General features: G+C 45.8%; 2 protein-coding genes across 2 annotated transcripts; one reads left to right on the top strand and one right to left on the bottom strand.

Annotated features, from left to right (window-relative positions):
• Window positions 1-206: 206 nt before the first annotated feature.
• LOC123147190 (beta-glucuronosyltransferase GlcAT14A-like) lies at window positions 207-4,041 on the bottom strand. Its single transcript, XM_044566426.1, has 4 exons — window positions 3,417-4,041; window positions 3,199-3,274; window positions 2,993-3,117; window positions 207-1,022 (listed from the first exon to the last, which is right to left on the bottom strand). Exons 1-4 carry the CDS (start codon window positions 4,030-4,032, stop codon window positions 478-480), a joined length of 1,362 nt encoding a protein of 453 aa, XP_044422361.1. The 5' UTR covers window positions 4,033-4,041; the 3' UTR covers window positions 207-477.
• A 7,383-nt stretch (window positions 4,042-11,424) lies between these two features.
• On the top strand, window positions 11,425-14,695 carry LOC123153905 (uncharacterized). The gene is made up of 12 exons (XM_044572795.1): window positions 11,425-11,520; window positions 11,645-11,734; window positions 11,842-11,961; window positions 12,149-12,229; window positions 12,326-12,444; window positions 12,785-12,886; window positions 12,981-13,097; window positions 13,633-13,699; window positions 13,784-13,837; window positions 13,923-13,997; window positions 14,109-14,141; window positions 14,365-14,695. The coding sequence occupies exons 1-12, from the start codon at window positions 11,425-11,427 to the stop codon at window positions 14,461-14,463; spliced, it is 1,053 nt and encodes a 350-aa protein (XP_044428730.1). The 3' UTR covers window positions 14,464-14,695.
• The last annotated feature ends 11,318 nt before the right edge of the window (window positions 14,696-26,013 follow it).

The following is a 26,013-nucleotide window of genomic DNA, read 5'->3' as shown; positions in this document are numbered from 1 at the left end:
GCGTGTAGGTCTCCTCTTCTCATGCTCATACAAGTGGTAGAAGAGTTCACCTTATAAAGAGGTGCAACTCTCTCTCAACTTTCAGGGTGGGACTAAATTTTAGCCTCACTCACTCCACTCACATGTGTGCATGAATGGGCCAAGAGAATTTCAGAATTTTAGTTGGGCTTTGGGCCAAAAGCCTACTAGCAAAATTCCAACACTTCTATCCAAAGTTGACGAATCCATTTGCAAGCAAAAGCTCAACCAAAGTTTTGGCAACCAATTTTTTGATAGGGTAATCCTAGGCACAAACCAAATGGACCCTGCCTCTATATGTCGATTCTCAAGTGGTGGGCTCCAATAGTAGCTAAAAAGGAGAAGAAACTGATCAAGTGATCCCAACCTAAAAACAAGTGATCGACTTCCATGAACAGATGTCTCGCTCTTCCAAAACGAAAAAAAAAATGAAGCACCGCCGGCAGTAGCAGTAGCAGCTCAATCGTTGTGCTCGATGATCTTGCATTGTTTAGGCGGGAAGTTGTCCTTCGACAGGAGCGACTCGACGAGCCGCTGCAGCCGCGCAGCTCCTGGGCCAGAATGCAGGAGTGTCGTGTCCCCGATGGCCGAGCAATGATCATCGCTGCCGCCTCCACCAACATTTCTTGTGCACCAGCCGCCTGGGATGACCATGCCGGGCTGCCGTGACAGGAGTTCCACGTCAATCTTAGCGAGCACAGGGTCGTTAGGGTCTCGGTTGAACTTGCGCGCGAAGGGGGCGTCACTGCGGAGCATCCTACCCCAGTGAGTGGCGTTGATGAGCTCCGGATGCTGCCCCAGGGGCTCGCCCCAGGAGATGTAGTGCATGTCGTGGTTCACGGTGGTGTTCCGGAACTCGTCCGCGTTGCAGGCCACAGTCTGGAAGTAACCCTCCGGGGAGGAGACAAAGTTGCCGTAGTAGAGGAGGAGGGTGCGCGGGAGGTTGTCCCACCCCCCGATCAGGTACTCCACGAAGGGCCGCGACAACACCGTCCAAGCAGAACCTGGTTATTATCAAACAAAACTATCAACAACTACAATAATACTACATAGATATATAATATAAAAATATATTTTATAGACTTCGTTATATTTCAGTCGATGCTAATATTCCTTTGATCTTGGAGGGAGATTCGCATAATTTTTTCCATTTTTCTTCTCATATACTATATCACTTGACTGAGACTTGACTAAGTCTCAGTCTATAAAGACCTAACCACACTCTTTATTTAATAATACTAATTTGATATTTGTGGTTGTTGATAAATTTTTCCAAACTTTGTATGGTTTGATTTGGGACAAAATTTATATGGATTCAATTCAAATAGAAAGGGAGTAGTATACTAGCTCGAGTCTTGGCTCCGCCAGGGCACCATGCTAGTTGGTCTATACCTACTATTAAAAGAAATTGGTATTCTTGGTTTGGTTTAGTCCTTTTTTTTGTTTGAGTGCACGCTAATGTTTCGTAATGTTGGCTCGTACACAGACTAAGCGATCTAGGCCAGGTACTTGTACATTGATGGGCCTTTTATGGGCTTTCGTACAGACCGCGAAAAATAATTGGGTCAAAATAAATGAACATTGTGGGAATTGATCACATGACCTCCTGTCTGGATCTTCGACGTAACAACCAACGACCAATGTGCCATTCACATTTACTAATCCCAACTCGCTCTGGCCAGGTACTTGTACGTTGATGGGCCTTTTATGGACTTTCATAAAGACTGCGAAAAATAATTGGGTCAAAATAAATGAACATTGTGGTAATTGATCACATGACCTCCTATGTGGATCTTCGTTGAAATAACCAACGACCTATGCGCCATTCACATTTACTAATCCCAACTCGCTGGCCAGGTATTTGTACGTTGATTGGCCTTTTATGGGCTTCCATAGAGACCGTGAAAAATAATGGGGTCGAAATAAATGAACATTGTGGGAGTTGATCACATGACCTCCTGTCTGGATCTTCGATTTAACAACAAACAACCTATGCGCCATTCACATTTACTAATCCCAACTCGCTTTAAATATACGAGTGGCAGTCCTTGTGTTTAGGTCAAGCTAATTAAGTGAATGAGCTAATTAAAGGATGGACTGTGGGCTTAAATATAATATTTAAACGGATGTGGCTAATTAAGAAAAGTATTATGCGTAAACCGGTGGAATAATTAAAAGAAAGATTGTGGTCTTAAAAATAGAATATTCAAATAGATGAGCCTAATTAAAGGAAGGACTTGAGGTAAAAATGTAGAATAATTAAAAAGAAAGATCTGTAGACTTCAATGTGTTGGGGCTACTAAATTAGAAAAGGAAGGATTTGATTCCTGACTAAAACGAGTGAGGACGGCATGGTAATTAAAGAAAAAGATTATACTTAAATGGAATTAGTGAGAGATTATACCCGGTAAAGAAAATATAACACGGCCAAATTGCATCGTATTGTTTTATGTTCATTTTATAGAAGAATGATGCGTTGCAACGCATGGACATATGTGCTAATAGTACACTAACTAATTTTGGATTCGCAGAGGGAGAAGTGCCGTCCATCTTCCCACTACGAGGCACGAGCAGATTAGTTGGAGGCCGGCTCCTGAAAAATGATACTAACAGCCGGCTACTCTAACGACCTTTGTCCGTAGGTACTCGATCGTGCATATAATAATGAGATGGTGCTTTGCTTAGGCGTCGCACAGACGACGTGGCCTGCGACGCATCTGCACGTATGCGAACGTGTGTGCTTTCAACTGAGATCTTTATTGCATTGACCTAATGAGATGGTGCTGGCTGACCACGAACTTTTATTCCCTTTTTTAAAAAGAAGAAGGACATGCCGTCCTCTTGGATAGATTAATTGATCATGCATGAGCAAGCATTGAAGTTCATGAGCAATTAGGAGCTTGGATCAGCCAAGGACATGAAGGATGGATGATCATGCAACCGCAGCAGCGTACATGAATGATACTCTACATACCGGTGAAGAGCGTGAAGGCGGTGGGCAGCTCCCGCTTCTCGGTCTCGGTGTTCATCCACATGAGATCGCGCTTCGTCTTCAGGTACAGCCCCGGGTCGACCACCAACGGCTTCGCCCTCGCATGCCTGCCATGGCAACAACGTCCGTCAATGCTACAGCACTCAGCCGTTCACGTCAATGCTACCTTAACGATCGAGAACACGTACGCTTTCCAGCCCATGTCGCTCGTGTGCTCGATGAAGTTCAGGTCGCGCGGCAGCCGCGAGAACACGTCCATCAGATCTGAAGCGGTTGACAATGCCATGGTGAACGAGATCGTCAGCAGTAGAATTCAGCAGGAATGGAAACAGTCGTGTATTGCGCCATGGGCCCATTGCCATGCAATGTAAGGCAGGCCAATGGAGATGGATATGTATGCACTGACCGTCCTGCGTAACGAGCGGGTAGTCGGAGGCGGAGAGGTTGATGAACCAGTCCCAGTCGGCGGGGCCGGGGCCATGCAGGAAGGCGGCGGCGGCGTGCAGCGTGGTGGTGACCATGGTGATGCCCCTGTAGGTAACCAGGTTGGCCTTCTCGACCACGCGCACGTTGCCGGCCGCGGCGAGGACCGGGTGCGCGGCCACGAAGGCCGCCAGCTCCGCGCGGTCTGAGTCGGGCGCCTCCGCGTCCAGGTGGAGGATGTAGCGGTTCCGCGGGTGGTAGAGCGCGAGCAGGCAGCGGCGCAGCCTTGCCGCGTCGCCCTTCGAGCCGGAGACGAGGTAGGCGAAGCGCGGTGGCGACGGCCGCTGGGTGGCCGCGGAGTACCGCTGGAGGAAGAGTGAGGCGGAGGGGAGCGCGGCCTGGGACGCCGCGAGGAGGAACACCGTGAAGATGCCCCCGAAGACGACGGAGAGCAGGACCCGCAGGTCGATGCCGGCCCAGGAGGAGGAGCGGCCGCGCGGCGAGGAGGTTGGGGTGCCGATGTCGATGTCCATGGTGGCAAAGCATGGCTGCGACTCGGCAGGCTGGTGTTTGATGGGCGACAGACCGGCGGCAACCATGGCGGCAAAGCACGCAGGATACGTTGTGACCGGTGAGCTGCCAGAAATTTAGTTTTGTAGCTGCTGGATGTGCAACGAACAAAGCAAACCACCGGCGGACTTGTGCCTCGCTCGGTCGTCGGATAAAATATCATATCCAGCTGAGGACTTGACCCCACGGAATGAATGAGAGCTTAATTAGAAATCTGAGATGAGCGTTGATCGGACATGCAATCATGGGCAGTGGCACGTCGAGATAGACACGTCGGTGTCGGTGGCTCGGTCGTTGTACGTGGTCAGGAAGATCCGGGTCACTACGGAACAATGTACCTTAGCAACAATTTACCCAGGTTCAGGTCCTCACCCCCTTGCGGCGGGTGATAGGCATGCTTCTTCTTTTCTTGGATTATATTTTGTGTTATAGAGTATAATTGCAAAAATATGGAAGATAAGATTGATAAAACTCGTAGTAGTTGGCAGGGGAGAGGCTCCTGATCATTAGTGGAAGACTTATACTTATTAATCTTGTTTATCTCATATCCCAAAATTTACGATGTACTTTTATGGCCTCTGCGTTGGAGTGAAACAAAATGGATTTCTTTACAGCTGAAGATGTTATGGCAAAAAGATGTAGACGAACGAAAGATATCACGTAGTTAAGTGGCCAGTTCTATGTGTGTGTTGCGGCTTCTCTTCATTCCAACCCCCCCCTCTCTCTCTCTCTCTCTCTCTCTCTCTCTCTCTCTCTCTCTGTGTGTGTGTGTGTGTGGTTGCAACGAAGAACCAAACTGATAATTAAAAAACTATTATCCCCAGTATTCCCATGGTATGCAGAAGTTGAAAAGCTTGTGAAAACAAATGAATTATGAGGCAAATTTGACCTACACTACCAGAATTTCAACATGAGTCATATGAACCACATTGTAAAAAAAACTAAATAACTAGTATTGAATTAGGCCAGGGCTAGCTATGCAGCTACACTGGAGAAAAAACCATCCTAAAAAAGAGTTTCGCCCATGAAGCATGATGAATGTGCTCTCTGTTTGCAGAAGTTGGACTAAACATATAGATATAGGTAGGTGATAGTACAAAAAAAGGTGAGGCAATTGGCTCTTTTAAGATGAAGACTGGCTCTATTCCTGCGTAACAATTTTGGTGATTTTTGCTTACTGTTCCTTTCCATGATAGCCATCCATCATTATAATGGATAGTTCCCCTGTCCTTAATGCAAAGACAGTAAAAAGGATTATTTCCACATGCACACCAAGGTGCATATTTTATACCTTTTTTCCTTTGCGATCAATCTTATATGTTTGCATCATTCATATCAAAATTATATCTTCCTTGCACCACGAAGTCATTATTAGTTTAAATTGCAAAACTGATGGATAGAACTGGACGATAGAGGGCCTTGGATGGAGCACGTACGTACCATGTTTCAGAAACTCCGCGGAACAGCGAGATTGGAAGGTTTGGGCACAGATGCAACCGATGCCTCACTGGAGGAGTTTGTCAGAGTTGATTGTGGTCATCCATTGTCCCATGCCTCGATCTTGTTGAGTCACCACAGCTACCTATTCTCCTATTCGTATCTATTCCATCCTGTAGCCATGCAAATCACAGCAGAACAATGTAACGTCAATGATTTAATTATCATGGCACGGAGAGAGTCAGATCGACCCAATCTATCGACGCATGCATGTGTCACGAAGATGAATCCAGCAAGGGTACTTACCTCTAACTCCGCCGCAGCGGGGTCTATCTGCCCAAGCACAGTAGTTGTCGCTGCTGGTCGCTCCATGCTCATCCTGTCCACTCCGCCGGTCGCCCCTCCTAGCCTCCAGGATCACAACTCTCTAGAAGTAATCTGCCAAGATCAAATTTCAACGCGTGCATGAAGCCGCACGTCGGCCCTGGCGCTGCCATGGATGGGGTGGTCTGGCTCCTTGTTGATCCCGCCCAGCATGTACAGCGCGTCATGACCTAGAGCTCGCAGCGACCAGTGTGTCAATTCCAACACACGCGAAGCCAGCGAGAGCGCCCCACACTACCAGCGAGAGCAAACGCGGTCCTAGTTAGGAACGTTGGATGAGGCTTGCAAAGAAACAGAGAGGAGAAACATTTTCCGTGGCTGAGCTGATGTGATTGTCTCCATGAGAATCTCAGCTTGTCCAGCGCTCTTGTATGAGCAGCCGGTAGATAGCAGCGTAGACCCACGACATGCTCCAGGAGAGAACATGGAAGATCACAAAGCCATGGATGTCAACGGGAGGCAGCGAATCGGATGCACAACTCGAACGATGATCTGCAGAAGCGCAGCACCCTAGCCTACGCCATCAAACCCGACAGGTGATAGCGCACCGAATGCAGCATGTCCTGTGAGGAGGACTATAGACCGGCAATCTATCGTAGCAGTGCCGCAATCCGATCTTATTTGGGGTTTCCATGGGGGACCCCGAGTCCTTTCTATAGGCGCCTTTGGCTTGTGGAACCAGTAAAGAGTCCATGTTGGGAACCACAGTCGCTTGCTTGCGATCCTAGTGAGGAAGGACAGGATCAAAGGCTGCATGGGCATTTCTTTTCCGGTGATCCGGGCTGATTATTTTCGTTTTTCCAAAAACCTACCGTGCAGAAAAACACTATCGTGCAAGCCTACGAACGGCGGCTAGACACAGACAAAAGGCCCAAGTAGAGGAACACACGCCCAACTGAGGTCACAATGGACGACCAGGCATATAGAGAAACCTTCCTCCTTTAAAATCTCAACTGTGAATCTTTCTGGCTAACATAAAATTAACAGATATAAACAGGTAATGGGTGGAGAACTAAGAATTCTTCCTTCCTTTAATATTAGGTATAGATATAGAATAAATATATATGTAGATATAGATGTGATGGATACATCCTTGGAGTAGCATGAGACATTGGATATCGGTAGTTGGATGGCTCAGGTCAGTTGGATTCGTGAAATTCGTGTTTTTTATAAATTAGTAATAATAGACTAATTAACAGAAGATTACTTTAACACGGAGCTCTCTTTTTCGCGGGGGGGGGGGGGGGGGGGGGGATGCAAGAAAGTGTGGTGAAGCCCATGCACCTACAACGTAGGGTAGCCGCACGTTGATCAATCAATGATGTCCTCCTCCAGCTAGCTTTTGCATCTGCTAGCTTCCATTAATAATGCACCCAAACTGAAGTGTATTAGACTATCCATAATGGGGAGTAACATATATGTGATGTCATGCAATACTTCATTTATTAGCTTGTAGACTCATCTTGTCTTGATTGTTTGGTGTTACTCATAGTGTGAGTAACTAGCTGTGTTAGGCTGGCCATTGTGGGGGTAACATAACTGGTATAATGCACTTGGGACTAGAAACCATACTTATGTGGCAGACAATCAAAGAAAAGAGAAAGGGTTAGAGTAACATAGGTAGATATTGTATCATAATAAGGAGGAGACTTGTGTGAGATCATACATTAGGTGAGATCTATGAGATTGATTTTTTTTAAATACATGTCCAAACATTCTCAAACTTTTTGTAGACACACATGAATGTTTGATGTATAACCTTCAAAAGTTTCAGCTTCTAATTCAACTTACATTAATAGAAACAAAAAAGACAAAATCAGATGTGAATAGTGTCAAAGTACTATTCACCCAAAGTTGCTGCTATTCACATTCGAATTTGTCTTTTTTGTATCTCTAAATATACATTGAGTTTTGAGCTGAAATGTTTTGGAGCTATAAACATACCCCACAAGAATGTTCTCAAATAATTTCAGATTTTTTTGAAATGTCTAAATATGAATTTTGAGGGTTGATCTCACGATCTCACCTATATGTGCGATCTCATACAAGTCTCCCCCATCATAATAAATGTTATGCTACTAGTATGTGTCATGCATGACAATAAATAAGATGATTTATGATACTAATCTATGATAATATGCACTATGAAAGTAGTATCATAGACTAGTATCACATGCATGATACTAGGTATGATACTCTCCACTATGAGTAGCCTTACTCAATTTGTCTCTTTCCTCATTAATTAGCTGCCACATCATATTTTTTGCTTAGGTGTTATCTATGTTACTCCCTATGTTACTCTCACTATGGGTAGTCTTATAGTGGAGGAGTCAACTCTCTCAATGCGTACCACGCACGCGTGTATACGGGCGTGCATGTTGGAGAAGTCAAGCTCTTCCTCTATTATCAATAAACAAGCAACAAATATGAATACAAGAGATATCAAATAAGAGGCAATACATAGATGCAAAGAAATAAGTACATAATTAATAAACGCAAATATTCTCTAGATATAGAGAAAGATGGCTGATGTGTACCAAAAATATAGTACATTTCCTTTTTTACTAGCAAATGTGCTCATGCGTTGCAACAGGAAACAAGATTCGGGTTCTGTTAGGGATCAGTTCAGCCTGACGGTGTCGAATAAGATGCATGGTGGTCTAGGGATGAAAACGGAGCGAAACGGACGGAACTGAGTGCTATCATATTATTATTTTTTCATATTTTTCTGCAGAAGCGGAAACGAATACAGAAACCCCGGAAATGAATACGAAAACAGATACTACCGGAAATGGACACGGAGCAAATACACAGCAGATACGGAAACAGAAATAGGCATTGATGGGAACTCAAAAACACCTTGAATCATAGAGAAATACACACTAAAACAAACAAATTTAATGAGTTGTTAACATGGGTACAAAATAATATCATTATGTTAGCAACTTAGCGTAGTATTGTAGTAGTACCGGACAATTGCTTATAGGATCAAGCTGAATACATGTGTGATAGTAGAAGTTAGGCCTTAGATCCATTGTACTAATTGTGTCATTGTGTTCTCTTTGGTGGTTGGGCTACAAAGCATCTATAGGTCTATAGTAAAAACAGAAATTTCATATTCATGGAAACGGAAAGTTCCATTTCCATGCATGTTCCACCTGAAAAACACCCGTGTTTGTTTCCGCATAAAAGAATTCCATTTCCACTTTCGTTTTGCAAATTTCCATTTCCGTTTTCATATTTCCTCTCCATTTCCATTTTTCCTCCGGAAAAACGGAAAGTTTCCACTCCATTTTCATCCCTATGGTGGTCAACTTTGTCGCGGCCCACCAAACGAATCGTTGTCCACTCCTTCTCCCCTTTTACTTTCTAATCGCCATGATATCTCGAGCCTTAAACTCTAAAGAATAGAATATCCAGCACAACCCTTTAGTAGGACCATGTCGCCATGGAAGAGTTGCAACATGTCCATGGTGTTTGGGTGCAGAGTGATGATGGTGCTGTCGTCATTGGTAGTCTAGTCGATCACTGGCCAGTTTGGCGCCAGCTGCAACATGTCCACTGTGTCCACATGTAGAGTGATGATGGACTTGTCATCATTCTCGTCGATCACCAGTCGGTTCGGCGATTTATTCCTCTTGAGAATCATCATTTAGCTTGTCTCTGATGCCCTGCGTCATTCGGAATAAACGCATGTCAGGCTTTTTTTCATGTGGTACATCCCATAGGTGCTCCCTGTTATTTACCATCATCAATTCTTACGAGCATAATAGTAGAATGATCATGCACATAACTGATAGAAGAGGAAGAGAGGAGAAAACTTAATTTTTCTTATTTGCCAACTCACCTCACAGATAGGTAAAACAAACCTTTAAGGTCCTAATTAATTCTTGATTCAGGTACAAAGTGCACTTGACTTGAAGCGAGGTCTTTATAAACAAATGACAAACAAGTAGGATATACTACTTTGATATGGATACAAACAACTAGTAACACGTGTGTACATTACAGAAGTTAGGCGTGGCAACCGGATCCCAAGATAGCATCAATTGGTTCACTCCAACAAGACTCCAAGCGGCATGTTTATGTTAAAGTAAGAATATATTTAAGTTCAGAAATCCATTTTATTTTCATAAGAAAATGGAAATTGACTCAAAACTAGAAAGACCATGCTCAGGGTTTTCAAAATTATTTAGTGTAGGGGGGAAGCGTGTGGAGGAGGTTGTACAAGGCGACATGTTGAGTAAGTTGTAGGAGGCGACGTGTTGAGGCAGTGGCGCACATCAAGTAGGCTATAGGCACATGACTCATGTTCTTCAACAGACTCCTCGCATGTTCTGAGCCATATGGGTTACGGAGAAATGAAGGGGGTCAAGGGAGTTGAACCGGCGTAACCTCATGTATCAAACAGCCGTTCATGGATTTGGCCGGATTATGAGCGATGCGGGGATAAACCACTCCAAAATCTTTAATCCTCTTACGCCAAACGAGGCCCATAGAGGAGTAAGCAAATTTATTTTATATTGAATTTTTTATTTCAGCACAACTCATGTTGACACGAATTGTGAATAATTAATTATTGATATACTATCTTCAATTTTTTTGTCAAAACAGTTAGCAAAATTGACAATTAGATGAATATTATATCCTTAATATACATATTCGTTACATAGTTTTAAAGATGTTTCAATACATTTTTTGTGCTAAACTAAAATTGTACTATGTTGTGGAAGTTCTTTTTATGAACTCAGTTTTAGTTGTACAAGAAAAATATTCACCAACGAAATTTATATTAAATGTAATCCACCAAAGTATCACATGGTTCCGGAAACCAATATATGACTCTTGGTGCATTATACCTTGTAGTATGATTTCCTATGCGTACTATTGTTAAATATCGACAAAACTTGGTGGGGTTTTCTAGAGTTTATAGCCACTAGGAGATGTGTTCTATGTTCTTCATGCAAAAATCACACTGTTCATAGTTTGCATGAACTTATGTTCACACTGTTCTTGTGTTTAATATTAGGTATAGATGTGACGGGCACATCCTTGGAGCAGCATGAGATGTTGGATATATGTGGTTGGATAGCTCAGGTCATTTGGATTCATCAAACTCGTGTTTTTATAAAGTAGTAATAGACTAATTAAACTCAAGATTACTCTAACATGGAGCTATCTTTTTCGAGGAAAAAAAAGCATGAAAGTGGTGAGGCCCATGCATACGAGGTAGGGGGAGCGCACGTCGATCGATCAATGATGTCCTCCTCCAGCTAGCTTTTGCATCTGCTAGCTTCAATTAATAATGCACCCAAACAGAAGTGCGTTTTAGTGGAGGAGTCAACTCTCTCTATGCATGCCTCGTGGCGTGTACAGGCGAGCACGTTGGAGAAGTCAAGCTCTTCCTCTAGCAATAATCTCTACGCGTACTACGTGGAGTTGCATGGTTGGATGGATGCAAAAGGTCTAAAATTCCCGATCGAGCCACAACTCAGGTCTTCGTCTCCATACTCCCAATCTACCGGAGATATATTTGCTCTGGGAGCCAAGGAAACGAGTCCTCTTCTCCATACGGCCGGCATCGCACACATACAGTGACGATGAGAAGGAAAGGAGGCAAGGTCCTGACGGCGCTGGCCGCGGCGGCGTTCGGGTTCGTCGTCGGCATTTCTTTTCCGGTGGTGATCACACCCAAGGTAGAGATCTAGAGAAGGAGAGAGAGAGAGAGAGAGAGAGAGAGAGAGAGAGAGAGAATACCATACATTGCTTATATCATCATGATATCTGACTGATCAGGCAAATGTATGCATATATATGCAGCTTCAGTATGGTGGCATGATGCCATGGTCGAGTAGCGGTGCTGCAAACTCCAGCATCCTTGACATGAGCATACTGGGCAGACTACTATGGGTGCCATCCAGTCCAAATCTCACGATTTCAGCGGTACCTTACAGTTGTGGAGTTCTGTTCGTTGCCATGCAGAAATGCAAGATATGCCAAACTCTGTCTCTTTCTAGTTTGCAGAGGTTGCAACAGCAAGAAACCCTGAAGAAGGAACGGAGAGGCGGCTGCCGCCGAGGATCGTGGTTTCGGAGACTGATCTTCACCTGCGCCGGCTATGGAGATCCCCAACACAGGTACGCCGGCCTTGCGTCTTCAGTGACCTTGTCCGGATCTGCTGGCTTAGTTCACGCATTGCAGTTCATTCTTGGCTCTGGACCAAGATACATCAAAGGATCTTGTTTCAATTCATTTCACATCTCCTGGTTCAATTTCTGACGATGGCCTGTGCCGGTATGTATGTGTCTCTGATGCTGTGTGTAGGACAGTGCGACTCGCAAATACCGTCTTGCTCTCGCCGTGGGGTATGACGAGAAAGCCAATGTCAATGCAAATATTCAGAAGGCGAGGCTTTTCATACTGTAAGCAATAGAGGAATCATGAAATAGACTCCTCGGTTTCCAATGTATAAACCCCATGACTATCAAATGGCACTTGTAGTTCTCTGACAACTTCGACATCGTGTTGTTCCACTACGATGGCCGCACCACAGAGTGGGATGAAGAGTTTGAGTGGTCCAAGGAGGTCGCGCATGTCAGCGCAAGGAAGCAGACAAAATGGTAACATAACTTTCCACTCCCAAGTCTTTCTATCAGTCCTAACTAGCTCCTAACTGGTTCTCCTTATCATTTACTATGTACCCAAATGTTTCGATGCAACATTTAATTTGAGCCAAACTATTTCAAATAGAACCCAAACTTCTGCCAAATGTGCTCAAACTTAGGGTTGATTCCAGCCAAGTTCAACTACAAAAAACTTTAGTTCATTGACCAGATTTAAAGCCGAAATATCAACAGAAATTAGTGGGGTCCCAAAATATTTCTGAGATCAAAATCCGGAGCTGGCCAACAAATGTATTGGCAATGTTCAATCCCTCACCTGAAAATAATGACAATGAAGGTGGTTTGCCAAGAGGTTCCTGCACCCGAGCATCGTGGCGCCATACGACTACATCTTCCTATGGGATGAGGACCTCGGTGTCGAGAATTTTACCGCGGAAGCGTATGTACCGTGACCTTTCCATGCCCATGCTTCCTCTGAGCTCTCAGTATTTCTCTTTGTGGTGGTGAACATCTTGTGGTTGCATTGCGTGCAGGTACCTCGACATCGTGAGAAAGCACGGGCTTGAGATCTCGCAGCCAGGGCTAGACGCGGCCAATGGGACGACCAATTATGATGTCACTATCAAGAGAAACGACAGCGAGATTCACAAGTAAACATGCAGGATCCGTGATGACACATTTCTATCTTGTTAGCACTGTCCAAAACTAATTTGGGTTGTCTGCCATCAACAGGACAGATGCAGCAGGGGAACGTTGCTGGGACGTGCACAAGCCGCCATGCAACGGGTAACTACCTGAATTCTTCACCCCGTCACCTGCAGATCATTTTTGTTGACGATTTCTCTTTGGAAAAGGCAGCTTTATTGTTGTCCTAGCCTACCAACGCTTTTGTTTGCCATGGACCTGTAGAATTTGATGAGATTAACTAAGATGCAAGCATGTGCACATGATGCCTACGGCCAGGGAGGTTTTCTCCCATCCTGGATGGCTCTGTAGGTTTCAGATAGGTCTTTCTATATCCTAGGCTACTCTTTAACTTTTCTGTTTTATAATTTTCGAACTTGTTGGCTGTATGCATCTTGTTGTGTTGTGGCCGTTTATTCTTTCATTGCAGTTGTATCAGCTCGATATAACGTTTGAATGAAATGGCCCTTATCAGGAAAAAAAATGTGTGCATGGATACAGGTTCGTCGAGGTGATGGCACCGGTCTTCTCAAAGGATGCTTGGAGATGCGTGTGGCATATGGTCCAGGTGCGTCTGTACAGTGTCAAGAAATCCTAAGATTGACATTTTTTTACTTGTTTGATCTGAAATGAAGAGTGGGTTTGAGTGCAGAATGACTTTGTGCATGCATGGGGTCTTGACTCCAATTTCTGGAGATGCGTCCATGTAAGAGCAGCGTTTCAAAACATATATATCTTGCATATATGTCCAACAGCTTGCTGTATTTCTCTCACCTGAATGAATTTGGCAGGACCCTGAAGAGCAGATTGGTGTCGTAGATGCGCAATACTTAGTCCATCATGCGGTTCCCACACTCCAAGGCCAGGTGATTCTACAATTATTCCCGACAAATTAGGCTCCTTTAAGAAAGTAATGTCTCATTTTTCATGCTCGATCACTTAACAGCTCTCCCCCAATCTTCTTTTTCTCTCTTCAGGGTGAGAAAGAAAAGGAAGGAGGCCGTTCCAAGGTATATACTACTCTTTGTATCTTAATAAAGCATGTTAGCTATGAATACTAGTCATACTAACATATGTATGTGGTGTGTTAATGAAGATGGAATTATTATGTTTAATAACGCTGTGTGAGCAGCTTGAATTCGAAGGCTTTTCCATGCTTTATATTGATGACTGGATAGATTATAGTCCTTCCAGTTTTACCTTCAAAATAACTGTGTATGTTGCTGCTGATAGGTAAGAGCGCGTCAATTTGAGGAGATGCACGCCTTCCGCTCCAGAGTCTCCGACGCAGACGACGAACTCGCCAATAGAACATCATCAATACAGAACTAGTACAGACGGTTACTTGGCAGAGTATACACAATTAGGTCAATAATTAAACGGTTTGACTTTTTTGAATAGAGAAGGATAAGATGCATTAGGTGACAATATTCATTCTTTATGTTTCGAATCATCAAGTTTTGTGTTGCTTATTAACACTAGTTCATGTGATAAATATATTGTTTCTCAAGCAACCGGCAGCTACCTTCATTCGTCGTTTATTCACATATTGATTGATTTCTCATTGTGAAAATTATATTATGATTTTCATTTCTTTTATATGTGAAGTGTTTTTTACATCACTCTACTGGGCTGAGTGGTTGTTTTATCTGCTCAATTTACATAGTTCTGTAAATTGACAAAGAAGGGGTCAGGGTGACAAGGAGGCCGGAGGTAAGGAAGACGAGGGATAGGTTATGAGGTTGAGCAGAGCAACCAACCGGGTCACGCGGTCACCGCGAGACGGCTCAGCCTGTGAGGCTCCTCTGTCGCCCGACAGCTCCCGCGAGTGGGGGAGGCAAACCCTAGCCATGTCGTCTCCCGTCCCTTCTGCACTCCCCCCCCCCCCCCCGCCGCCTCTGGCATGCGTCGTCGGGCAAAGCCCGGTCGGTGAAGGCGGCGGCGGGCCGTTTCCTTCCCCTCCCTTGGGTGTGCGCGGCGGGGGCTACCACATCTGGCCGGAGGCGCAACGCTCGTGTGGGGCGCGTCGGAGGGGTGCTAGGAGGATAGGGTCGCGGCGGCCACGCGGGGATCTGGTGCACGGCGGGGCGTGCTCGGCGGGCCTGCGGTGGGCTAGCAGCGGCCGTCAGATCTAGCGACGGCGGCTCGGCTGGCGAGGTCCAAGGAGCGGTGCGGGCTCAAAAGGTGAGAACTAAGGGCAACTCTAACCGATCCCCTATATATAATGAAGGATCCGGCGGAGCAAAACACTAGTAGTCTTTTTACTCCACTAAGGTTTGGCCGGACCTAGCCAATCCCTATATAGAACGGAGCAAAACATAAATTTGCATAATAGTTCAACCTAGTTTCGATTTAAACAACCGAAATGACCACATTGTCTTGACAACCGAATGTAAACAACCGAAATTTTACTCATTGTCTTGAAAACCGAAATTTAAAATAAACTTAAACTTAAAACTAGATCTAAAAATAAACTAAAACTAAACTAATGTTCTTTCTCATCCTTGCCATAGTATAGATCGAGCCAATCTTGCCGCACCATGCCTCCATCCATGGGGTCCGGGCCGGTGCGGTCTTCGCTAGAGTCGGGGAAGATGCGCCGCCACTTCTCAGCGTCGAACTCGCCGTCCGTGCTGCCATTGCCGCTGCTGCCTTGCTCCTCATCATGGGAGATGGCTCCGACCTTGCCTTTGACCACCCGATCTTCCTTCACAAGCTCGGGGTGCTGCCGGTGGATCTCCGCCATGTATTCCTCGTCGGCGGCCTCCGCTGCAATGCGCCCCCTTGCCTCCCGATGGAGCTCCTGGCCGTCATTGCATCCACCTCACCCGGCGCCACCAGGACGAGGTGGACCGAGGCCGTCCCAAGCGGAAAGCTGAGCTGAGGTACTTCTTTTGTGGCCGTCGCGGCGGGGGAAGATCCGGGAAGACGGAGATTCGGGCGGGGGGGGGGGGGGGGGGGGTCAGTGTTGGAAATATGCCCTAGAGGCAATAATAAAAGCATTATTATTATATTTCCTTGTTCATGATAATTGTTTTTATTCATGCTATAATTGTGTTATCCGGAAATCGTAATACATGTGTGAATAACAGACACCGACATGTCCCTAGTGAGCCTCTAGTTGACTAGCTCGTTGATCAACAGATAGTCATGGTTTCCTGACTATGGACACTGGATGTCATTGATAACGAGATCACATCATTGGGAGAATGATGTGATGGACAAGACCCAATCCTAAACATAGCACAAGATCGTATAGTTCGTTTGCTAGAGTTTTCCAATGTCAAGTATCTTTTCCTTAGACCATGAGATCGTGTAACTCCCGGATACCGTAGGAGTGCTTTGGGTATGCCAAATGTCACAACGTAACTGGGTGACTATAAAGGTAGACTACGGGTATCTCCGAAAGTGTCTGTTGGGTGACATGGATCAAGACTGGGATTTGTCACTCCGTATGACGGAGAGGTATCACTGGGCCCACTCGGTAATGCATCATCATAATGAGCTCAGAGTGACCAAGTGTCTGGTCACGGGATCATGCATTACGGTACGAGTAAAGTGACTTGCCGGTAACGAGATTGAACGAGGTATTGGGATACCGACGATCGAATCTCGGGCAAGTAACATATTGATAGACAAAGGGAATAGCGTACGGGATTGATTAAATCCTCGACATCGTGGTTCATCCGATGAGATCATCGTGGAGCATGTGGGAGCCAACATGGGTATCCAGATCCCGCTGTTGGTTATTGACCGGAGAGTCGTCTCGGTCATGTCTGCTTGTCTCCCGAACCCGTAGGGTCTACACACTTAAGGTTCGGTGACGCTAGGGTTATGAAGATATGTATATGCAGAAACCCGAATGTTGTTCGGAGTCCCGGATGAGATCCCGGACATCACGAGGAGTTCCGGAATGGTCCGGAGGTAAAGAATTATATATAGGAAGTGCTATTTCGGGCATCGGGACAAGTTTCGGGGTTATCGGTATTGTACCGGGACCACCGGAAGGGTCCCGGGGGTCCACTGGGTGGGGCCACCTGTCCCGGGGGGCCACATGGGCTTTAGGGGGTGCGCCTTGGCCTAGATGGGCCAAGGGCACCAGCCCCTATAGGCCCATGCGCCTAGGGTTTCCACCATGGAAGAGTCCATGTGGTGGAAGGCACCCCTAGGTGCCTTGGGGGGAGGGAAGCCTCCCCTTGGCCGCCGCCCCCCTAGTAGATGCCATCTACTAGGGCCGGCGCCCCCCTGGCACCCCTATATATAGTGGGGGGGAGAGGAGGGATTTTACACCAGCCCCTGGCGCCTCCACCTCCCCCCGTTACGTCTCTCCCTCGTAGTCTCGGCGAAGCCCTGCTGCTGTGACGCCCTGCATCCACCACCACGCCGTCGTGCTGCTGGATCTTCATCAACCTCTCCTTCCCCCTTGCTGGATCAAGAAGGAGGAGACGTCTCCCGTCCCGTACGTGTGTTGAACGCGGAGGTGCCGTCCGTTCGGCGCTGGTCATCGGTGATTTGGATCACGTCGAGTACGACTACATCATCACCGTTCTTTTGAACGCTTCCGTGCGCGATCTACAAAGGTATGTAGATGCATCTAATCACTCGTTGCTAGATGAACTCCTAGATGATCTTGGTGAAACGAGTAGGAAAATTTTTGTTTTCTGCAACGTTCCCCAACAGTGGCATCATGAGCTAGGTCTATGCGTAGATTTGTCAACTTTCTTGCCGTTACTAGTCCTTTCTTGCTTCAGCGGTATTGTGGGATGAAGCGGCCCGGACCAACCTTACACGTACGCTTACGTGAGACCGGTTCCACCGACTAACATGCACTAGTTGCATAAGGTGGCTGGCGGGTGTCTGTCTCTCCTACTTTAGTTGGAGCGGAATTGATGAATAGGGTCCTTATGAAGGGTAAATAGAAGTTGACAAATCACGTTGTGGCTTTAACGTAGGTAAGAAAACGTTCTTGCTAGAACCCTAATTCAGCCACGTAAAACTTGCAACAACAATTAGAGGACGTCTAACTTGTTTTTGCAGCAAGTGGTTTGTGATATGATATGGCCAAAGTTGTGATGAATGATGAATGATCTATATGTGATGTATGAGATGTTCATGCTATTGTAATAGGAATCACGACTTGCATGTCGATGAGTATGACAACCGGCAGGAGCCATAGGAGTTGTCTTTATTCTTTTATATGACCTGCGTGTCATCAAGAAACGCCATGTAAATTACTTTACTTTATTGCTAAACGCGTTAGCCATAGTAGTAGAAGTAATAGTTGGCGAGCAACTTCATGGAGACACGATGATGGAGATCATAATGATGGAGATCATGATGTCAAGCCGGTGACAAGATGATCATGGAGCCCCAAGATGGAGATCAAAGGAGCTATGTGATAATGGCCATATCATGTCACGTTTATTTGATTGCATGTGATGTTTATCATGTTTTGCATCTTGTTTACTTAGAACGAGGTAGTAAATAAGGTGATCCCTCATACTAATTTCAAGAAGTGTTCCCCCTAACTGTGCACCGTTGCGACAGTTCGCTGTTTCAAAACACCATGTGATGATCGAGTGTTTTATTCAGACGTTCACATACAACGGGTGTAAGACAGATTTACACATGCAAACACTTAGGTTGACTTGACGAGCCTAGCATGTACAAATATGGCCTCGGAACACGGAAGACCGAAAGGTCGAGCATGAGTCGTATAGAAGATACGATCAACATGAAGATGTTCACCGATGTTGACTAGTCCGTCTCACGTGATGATCGGACACGGTCTAGTTTAACTCGGATCATGTAATACTTAGATGACTAGAGGGATGTCTAATCTAAGTGGGAGTTCATTAATAATTTGATTAGTTGAACTTAATTATCATGAACTTAGTCTAAATATTTTACAATATGTCTTGTAGATTAAATGGCCAACGTAGTCCTCAACTTCAACGCGTTCCTAGAGAAAACCAAGCTGAAAGACGATGGCAGCAACTATACGGACTGGGTCCGGAACCTGAGGATCATCCTCATAGCTGCCAAGAAAGATTATGTCCTACAAGCACCGCTTGGTGACGCACCCGTTCTCCCTGCAGAACAAGATGTTATGAACGCTTGGCAGGCACGTTTCGATGACTACTCCCTCGTTCAGTGCGGCATGCTTTACAGCCTAGAGCCGGGGCTCCAAAAGCGTTTTGAGAGACATGGAGCATATGAGATGTTCGAAGAGCTGAAAATGGTTTTCCAAGCTCATGCCCGGATCGAGAGATATGAAGTCTCCGACAAATTCTTCAGCTGTAAGATGGAGGAAAACAGTTCTGTCAGTGAGCACATACTCACTATGTCTGGGTTGCATAACCGCTTGACTCAGCTGGGAGTTAATCTCCCGGATGATGCGGTCATTGACAGAATCCTCCAGTCGCTTCCACCAAGCTACAAGAGCTTTGTGATGAACTTCAATATGCAGGGGATGGAAAAGACCATTCCTGAAGAATTTGCTATGCTAAAATCAGCAGAGGTAGAAGTCAGGAAGGAACATCAAGTGTTGATGGTCAATAAAACCACTAAGTTCAAGAAAGGCAAGGGTAAAAAGAACTTCAAGAAGGACGGCAAGGAGGTTGCCGCGCCCGGCAAGCAAGCTGCCGGGAAGAAGCCAAAGAATGGACCCAAGCCCGAGACTGAGTGCTTTTATTGCAAGGGAAGCGGTCACTGGAAGCGGAACTGCCCTAAGTACTTAGCGGATAAGAAGGCCGGCAAAACAAAAGGTATATGTGATATACATGTAATTGATGTGTACCTTACTAGTGCCCGTAGTAGCTCCTGGGTATTTGATACCGGTGCAGTTGCTCACATTTGTAACTCAAAGCAGGGGCTGCGGAATAAGCGGAAACTGGCAAAGGACGAGGTGACGATGCGCGTCGGGAATGGTTCAAAGGTCAATGTGATCGCCGTCGGCACGCTACCTCTGCATCTCCCTTCGGGATTAGTTTTAAACCTTAATAATTGTTATTTAGTGCCAGCTTTGAGCATGAACATTGTATCAGGATCTCGTTTAATTCGAGATGGCTACTCTTTTAAATCTGAGAATAATGGTTGTTCCATTTTTTGAGAGATATGTTTTATGGTCATGCTCCTATGGTGAATGGTTTATTCTTTATGAATCTCGAACGTGATGCTACACATGTTCATAATGTGAGTACCAAAAGAAGTAAGGTTGATAATGATAGTCCCACATACCTGTGGCACTGCCGCCTTGGTCACATAGGTGTCAAACGCATGAAGAAGCTCCATGCTGATGGACTTTTAGAGTCTCTTGATTATGAATCATTTGACACATGCGAACCATGCCTTATGGGTAAAATGACCAAGACTCCGTTCTCAGGAACAATGGAGCGAGCAACCGACTTATTGGAAATCATACATACTGATGTGTGCGGTCCAATGAGTGTTGAGGCTCGCGGTGGCTATTGTTATGTTCTCACCCTCACTGATGATTTAAGTAGGTATGGGTATATCTACTTAATGAAACACAAGTCTGAAACCTTTGAAAAGTTCAAGGAATTTCAGAGTGAGGTTGAAAATCAACGTGACAGGAAAATCAAGTTTCTACGATCAGATCGTGGAGGAGAATACTTGAGTCACGAGTTTGGGGCACACTTAAGAAAATGTGGAATAGTTTCACAACTCACGCCGCCTGGAACACCTCAGCGTAATGGTGTGTCCGAACGTCGTAATCGCACTCTGTTAGATATGGTGCGATCTATGATGTCTCTTACCGATTTACCGCTTTCTTTTTGGGGCTATGCTTTAGAGACTGCCGCATTCACTTTAAATAGGGCTCCGTCGAAATCCGTTGAGACGACACCGTATGAATTGTGGTTTGGGAAGAAACCTAAGCTGTCGTTTCTAAAAGTTTGGGGATGCGATGCTTATGTCAAGAAACTTCAACCTGAAAAGCTCGAACCCAAGTCGGAAAAATGCGTCTTCATAGGATACCCAAAAGAAACTATTGGGTACACCTTCTACCTCAGATCCGAAGGCAAGATCTTTGTTGCCAAGAATGGGTCCTTTCTAGAGAAAGAGTTTCTCTCGAAAGAAGTAAGTGGGAGGAAAGTAGAGCTTGATGAAGTATTACCTCTTGAACCGGAAAATGGCGCAACTCAAGAAAATGTTCCTGAGGTGCCTGCACCGACTAGAGAGGAAGTTAATGACAATGATCAAGATACTTCTGATCAAGCCCCTACTGAAATTCGAAGGTCCACAAGGACACGTTCCGCACCAGAGTGGTACGGCAACCCTGTCTCTTGGAAATCATGCTGTTAGACAACGGTGAACCTTCGAACTATGAAGAAGCGATGGCGGGCCCGGATTCCGACAAATGGCTGGAAGCCATGAAATCCGAGATAGGATCCATGTATGAAAACAAAGTATGGACTTTGACTGACTTGCCTGTTGAGCAGCGAGCCATAGAAAATAAATGGATCTTTAAGAAGAAGACAGACGCGGATGGTAATGTGACCATCTATAAAGCTCGGCTTGTCGCTAAGGGTTATCGACAAGTTCAAGGGGTTGACTACGATGAGACTTTCTCGCCGGTAGCGAAGCTGAAGTCCGTCCGGATCATGTTAGCAATTGCCGCATTCTATGATTACGAAATATGGCAAATGGACGTCAAAATGGCATTCCTTAATGGTTTCCTTAAGGAAGAATTGTATATGATACAGCCGGAAGGTTTTGTCGATCCTAAGAATGCTGACAAAGTGTGCAAGCTCCAACGCTCGATTTATGGGCTAGTGCAAGCATCTCGGAGTTGGAACATTCGCTTTGATGAGATGATCAAAGCGTTTGGGTTTACACAGACTTATGGAGAAGCCTGCGTTTACAAGAAAGTGAGTGGGAGCTCTGTAGCATTTCTCATATTATATGTAGATGACATAGTTTTGATGGGAAATGATATAGAACTCTTGGACAACATCAAGGCCTACTTGAATAAAAGTTTTTCAATGAAGGACCTTGGAGAAGCTGCTTATATATTAGGCATCAAAATCTATAGAGATAGATCAAGACGCCTCATAGGTCTTTCACAAAGCACATACCTTGATAAGATATTGAAGAAGTTCAATATGGATCAATCCAAGAAGGGGTTCTTGCCTGTGTTACAAGGTGTGAAATTGAGCTCAGCTCAATGTCCGACCACGGCAGAAGATATAGAAGAGATGAGCGTCATCCCCTATGCCTCAGCCATAGGTTCTATTATGTATGCCATGCTGTGTACCAGACCTGATGTTAACCTTGCCGTCAATTTGGTAGGAAGGTACCAAAGTAATCCCGGCAAGGAACACTGGACAGCGGTCAAGAATATCCTGAAGTGCCTGAAAAGGACTAAGGAGATGTTTCTCGTTTATGGAGGTGACGAAGAGCTCGTCGTAAAGGGTTACGTCGACGCTAGCTTCGACACAGATCTGGATGACTCTAAGTCAAAAACCGGATACGTGTATATTTTGAATGGTGGGGCAGTAAGCTGGTGCAGTTGCAAGCAAAGCGTCGTGGCGGGATCTACATGTGAAGCGGAGTACATGGCAGCCTCGGAGGCAGCACATGAAGCAATATGGGTGAAGGAGTTCATCACCGACCTAGGAGTCATACCCAATGCGTCGGGGCCGATCAAGCTCTTTTGTGACAACACTGGAGCTATTGCACTTGCCAAGGAGCCCAGGTTTCACAAGAAGACAAGGCACATCAAGCGTCGCTTCAACTCCATTCGTGAAAATGTTCAAGATGGAGACATAGAGATTTGTAAAGTACATACGGACCTGAATATAGCAGATCCGTTGACTAAACCTCTCCCTAGAGCAAAACATGATCAACACCAGAATTCTATGGGTGTTCGATTCATCACAATGTAACTAGATTATTGACTCTAGTGCAAGTGGGAGACTGTTGGAAATATACCCTAGAGGCAATAATAAAAGCATTATTATTATATTTCCTTGTTCATGATAATTGTCTTTATTCATGCTATAATTGTGTTATCCGGAAATCGTAATACATGTGAGAATAACAGACACCGACATGTCCCTAGTGAGCCTCTAGTTGACTAGCTCGTTGATCAACAGATAGTCATGGTTTCCTGACTATGGACACTGGATGTCATTGATAACGAGATCACATCATTGGGAGAATGATGTTATGGACAAGACCCAATCCTAAACATAGCACAAGATCGTATAGTTCGTTTGCTAGAGTTTTCCAATGTCAAGTATCTTTTCCTTAGACCATGAGATCGTGTAACTCCCGGATACCGTAAGAGTGCTTTGGGTATGCCAAACGTCACAACGTAACTGGGTGACTATAAAGGTAGACTACGGGTATCTCCGAAAGTGTCTGTTGGGTGACATGGATCAAGACTGGGATTTGTCACTCCGTATGACAAAGAGGTATCACTGGGCCCACTCGGTAATGCATCATCATAATGAGCTCAGAGTGACCAAGTGTCTGGTCACGGGATCATGCATTACGGTACGAGTAAAGTGACTTGCCGGTAACGAGATTGAACGAGGTATTGGGATACCGACGATCGAATCTCGGGCAAGTAACATATCGATAGACAAAGGGAATAGCGTACGGGATTGATTAAATCCTCGACATCGTGGTTCATCCGATGAGATCATCGTGGAGCATGTGGGAGCCAACATGGGTATCCAGATCCCGCTGTTGGTTATTGACCGGAGAGTTGTCTCGGTCATGTCCGCTTGTCTCCCGAACCCGTAGGGTCTACACACTTAAGGTTCGGTGACGCTAGGGTTATGAAGATATGTTTATGCAGAAACCCGAATGTTGTTCGGAGTTTAGGATGAGATCCCGGACGTCACAAGGAGTTCCGGAATGGTCCGGAGGTAAAGAATTATATATAGGAAGTGCTATTTCGGGCATCGGGACAAGTTTCGGGGTTATCGGTATTGTACCGGGACCACCGGAAGGGTCCCGGGGGTCCACCGGGTGGGGCCACCTGTCCCGGGGGGGCACATGGGCTTTAGGGGGTGCGCCTTGTCCTAGATGGGCCAAGGGCACCAGCCCCTATAGGCCCATGCGCCTAGGGTTTCTACCATGGAAGAGTCCATGTGGTGGAAGGCACCCCTAGGTGCCTTGGGGGGGAGGGAAACCTCCCCTTGGCCACCGCCCCCCTAGTAGATGCCATCTACTAGGGCCGGCGCCCCCCCTGGCACCCCTATATATAGTGGGGGGAGAGGAGGGATTTTACACCAGCCCCTGGCGCCTCCACCTCCCCCCGTTACGTCTCTCCCTCGTAGTCTCGGCGAAGCCCTGCTGCTGTGACGCCCTGCATCCACCACCACGCCGTCGTGCTGCTGGATCTTCATCAACCTCTCCTTCCCCCTTGCTGGATCAAGAAGGAGGAGACGTCTCCCGTCCCGTACGTGTGTTGAACGCGGAGGTGCCGTCCGTTCGGCGCTGGTCATCGGTGATTTGGATCACGTCGAGTACGACTACATCATCACCGTTCTTTTGAACGCTTCCGTGCGCGATCTACAAAGGTATGTAGATGCATCTAATCACTCGTTGCTAGATGAACTCCTAGATGATCTTGGTGAAACGAGTAGGAAAATTTTTGTTTTCTGCAACGTTCCCCAACAGTCAGCTCGAGGATGCGGCGCGGATCCGAGCTGCGGATTGGCGGCAGCGCCGGCCATTGGGAGGAAAGGAGCAGTCGGGGAACGGCGGGGGGAGGGGGAGGAGGAGAGGTAGAGAGGTAGAGAGGTGTGGGATTTTACTTGGCAGCGGAACGGTGGAGTAAAACTAGGAGTATTTGGGGCGGCCTAGGATATTTTTTTACTTCTCTAACCGGTTATTGCAGATCGGTTAGAGTTGCTCTAAGGAGTGGTTTCTCATATTTTGTGACCAAAAGCAACAGTTTCGGATATAAACTCCATGCTCATCGGTTGTCTTGTTTGATCAGGCACTAGATGAATAGGATCCTTTGATTCCAATTTATAAACTCCATGGCCATCAAATAGCACTTTCAGTTCTCCCACAACGTCAACGTCACGCTGTTCCACTACGACCCCGGCACCACGGAGTGGGATGGAGAGTTCGGCTGGTCCGAGCAGGTTGCTCATGTCAGTGCCAGAAAGCAGACCAAATGGGGCCGTAACTTTCCACACCTGGGACTTTCTTTCAATCCTAAGTGGTTCTCATTTTCATTAACTATGTACCTAAATGCTTTGGTGCAACATGATTTTGAGTCAACTTCAAAAGAATCTTAACAATTAAAAAATGATTTTTGGCACAAAATTAAATCTCCCGCAAAATAGCTGCGCTATAGCTGCCTGTGAACCTCGCCGCTTCATATGTCTGTCGCCACGTAATCCTTCAAAAATTCCTATGAACAGCTCCAAGATCAATAACAATCTCTAGAAATCATCTCTCATGCCGTAAAAATTACCATGACTGCCAGCTATGGCGGCCGCTATAGTTGCTGGGAGAGGCCACCACCAAATTGTTTCTCCCGCGATTTTAATCTTTGATTGTTTTGTGGAGCAGCGAAAAAGGTCTTCTAACCAAAGGAAGAATTGACTCCGTTCAACCCTCCCAACAACAATCCAATAGCTCCCCTATCTATAAAAAAAATTGTTTATGGAAAGTTGAGGCAAAAATATCCCTCCAACAGTTGCCGTAAACCCATAATTAATCTTGTATAATTGTATTCACCTCCCCTCATGTTTATAGGAAGATGATCTTCCCGTATAATTTTGGAGGGCTTAATCACACTTGGATACCCTCGTGCCGCCTCCATTGTCCCACACCGCCATGATGCCACACCACCACGCTATCACCAGCACCGCCGACCACCGCCACCGTGCC

Source organism: Triticum aestivum, chromosome 7A (genome assembly GCF_018294505.1).
Source record: "Triticum aestivum cultivar Chinese Spring chromosome 7A, IWGSC CS RefSeq v2.1, whole genome shotgun sequence".
Lineage (NCBI taxonomy): Eukaryota > Viridiplantae > Streptophyta > Magnoliopsida > Poales > Poaceae > Triticum > Triticum aestivum.
The sequence above is the reverse complement of the archived record's forward strand: the minus strand, read 5'-3'. Positions and strand labels throughout refer to the sequence as shown.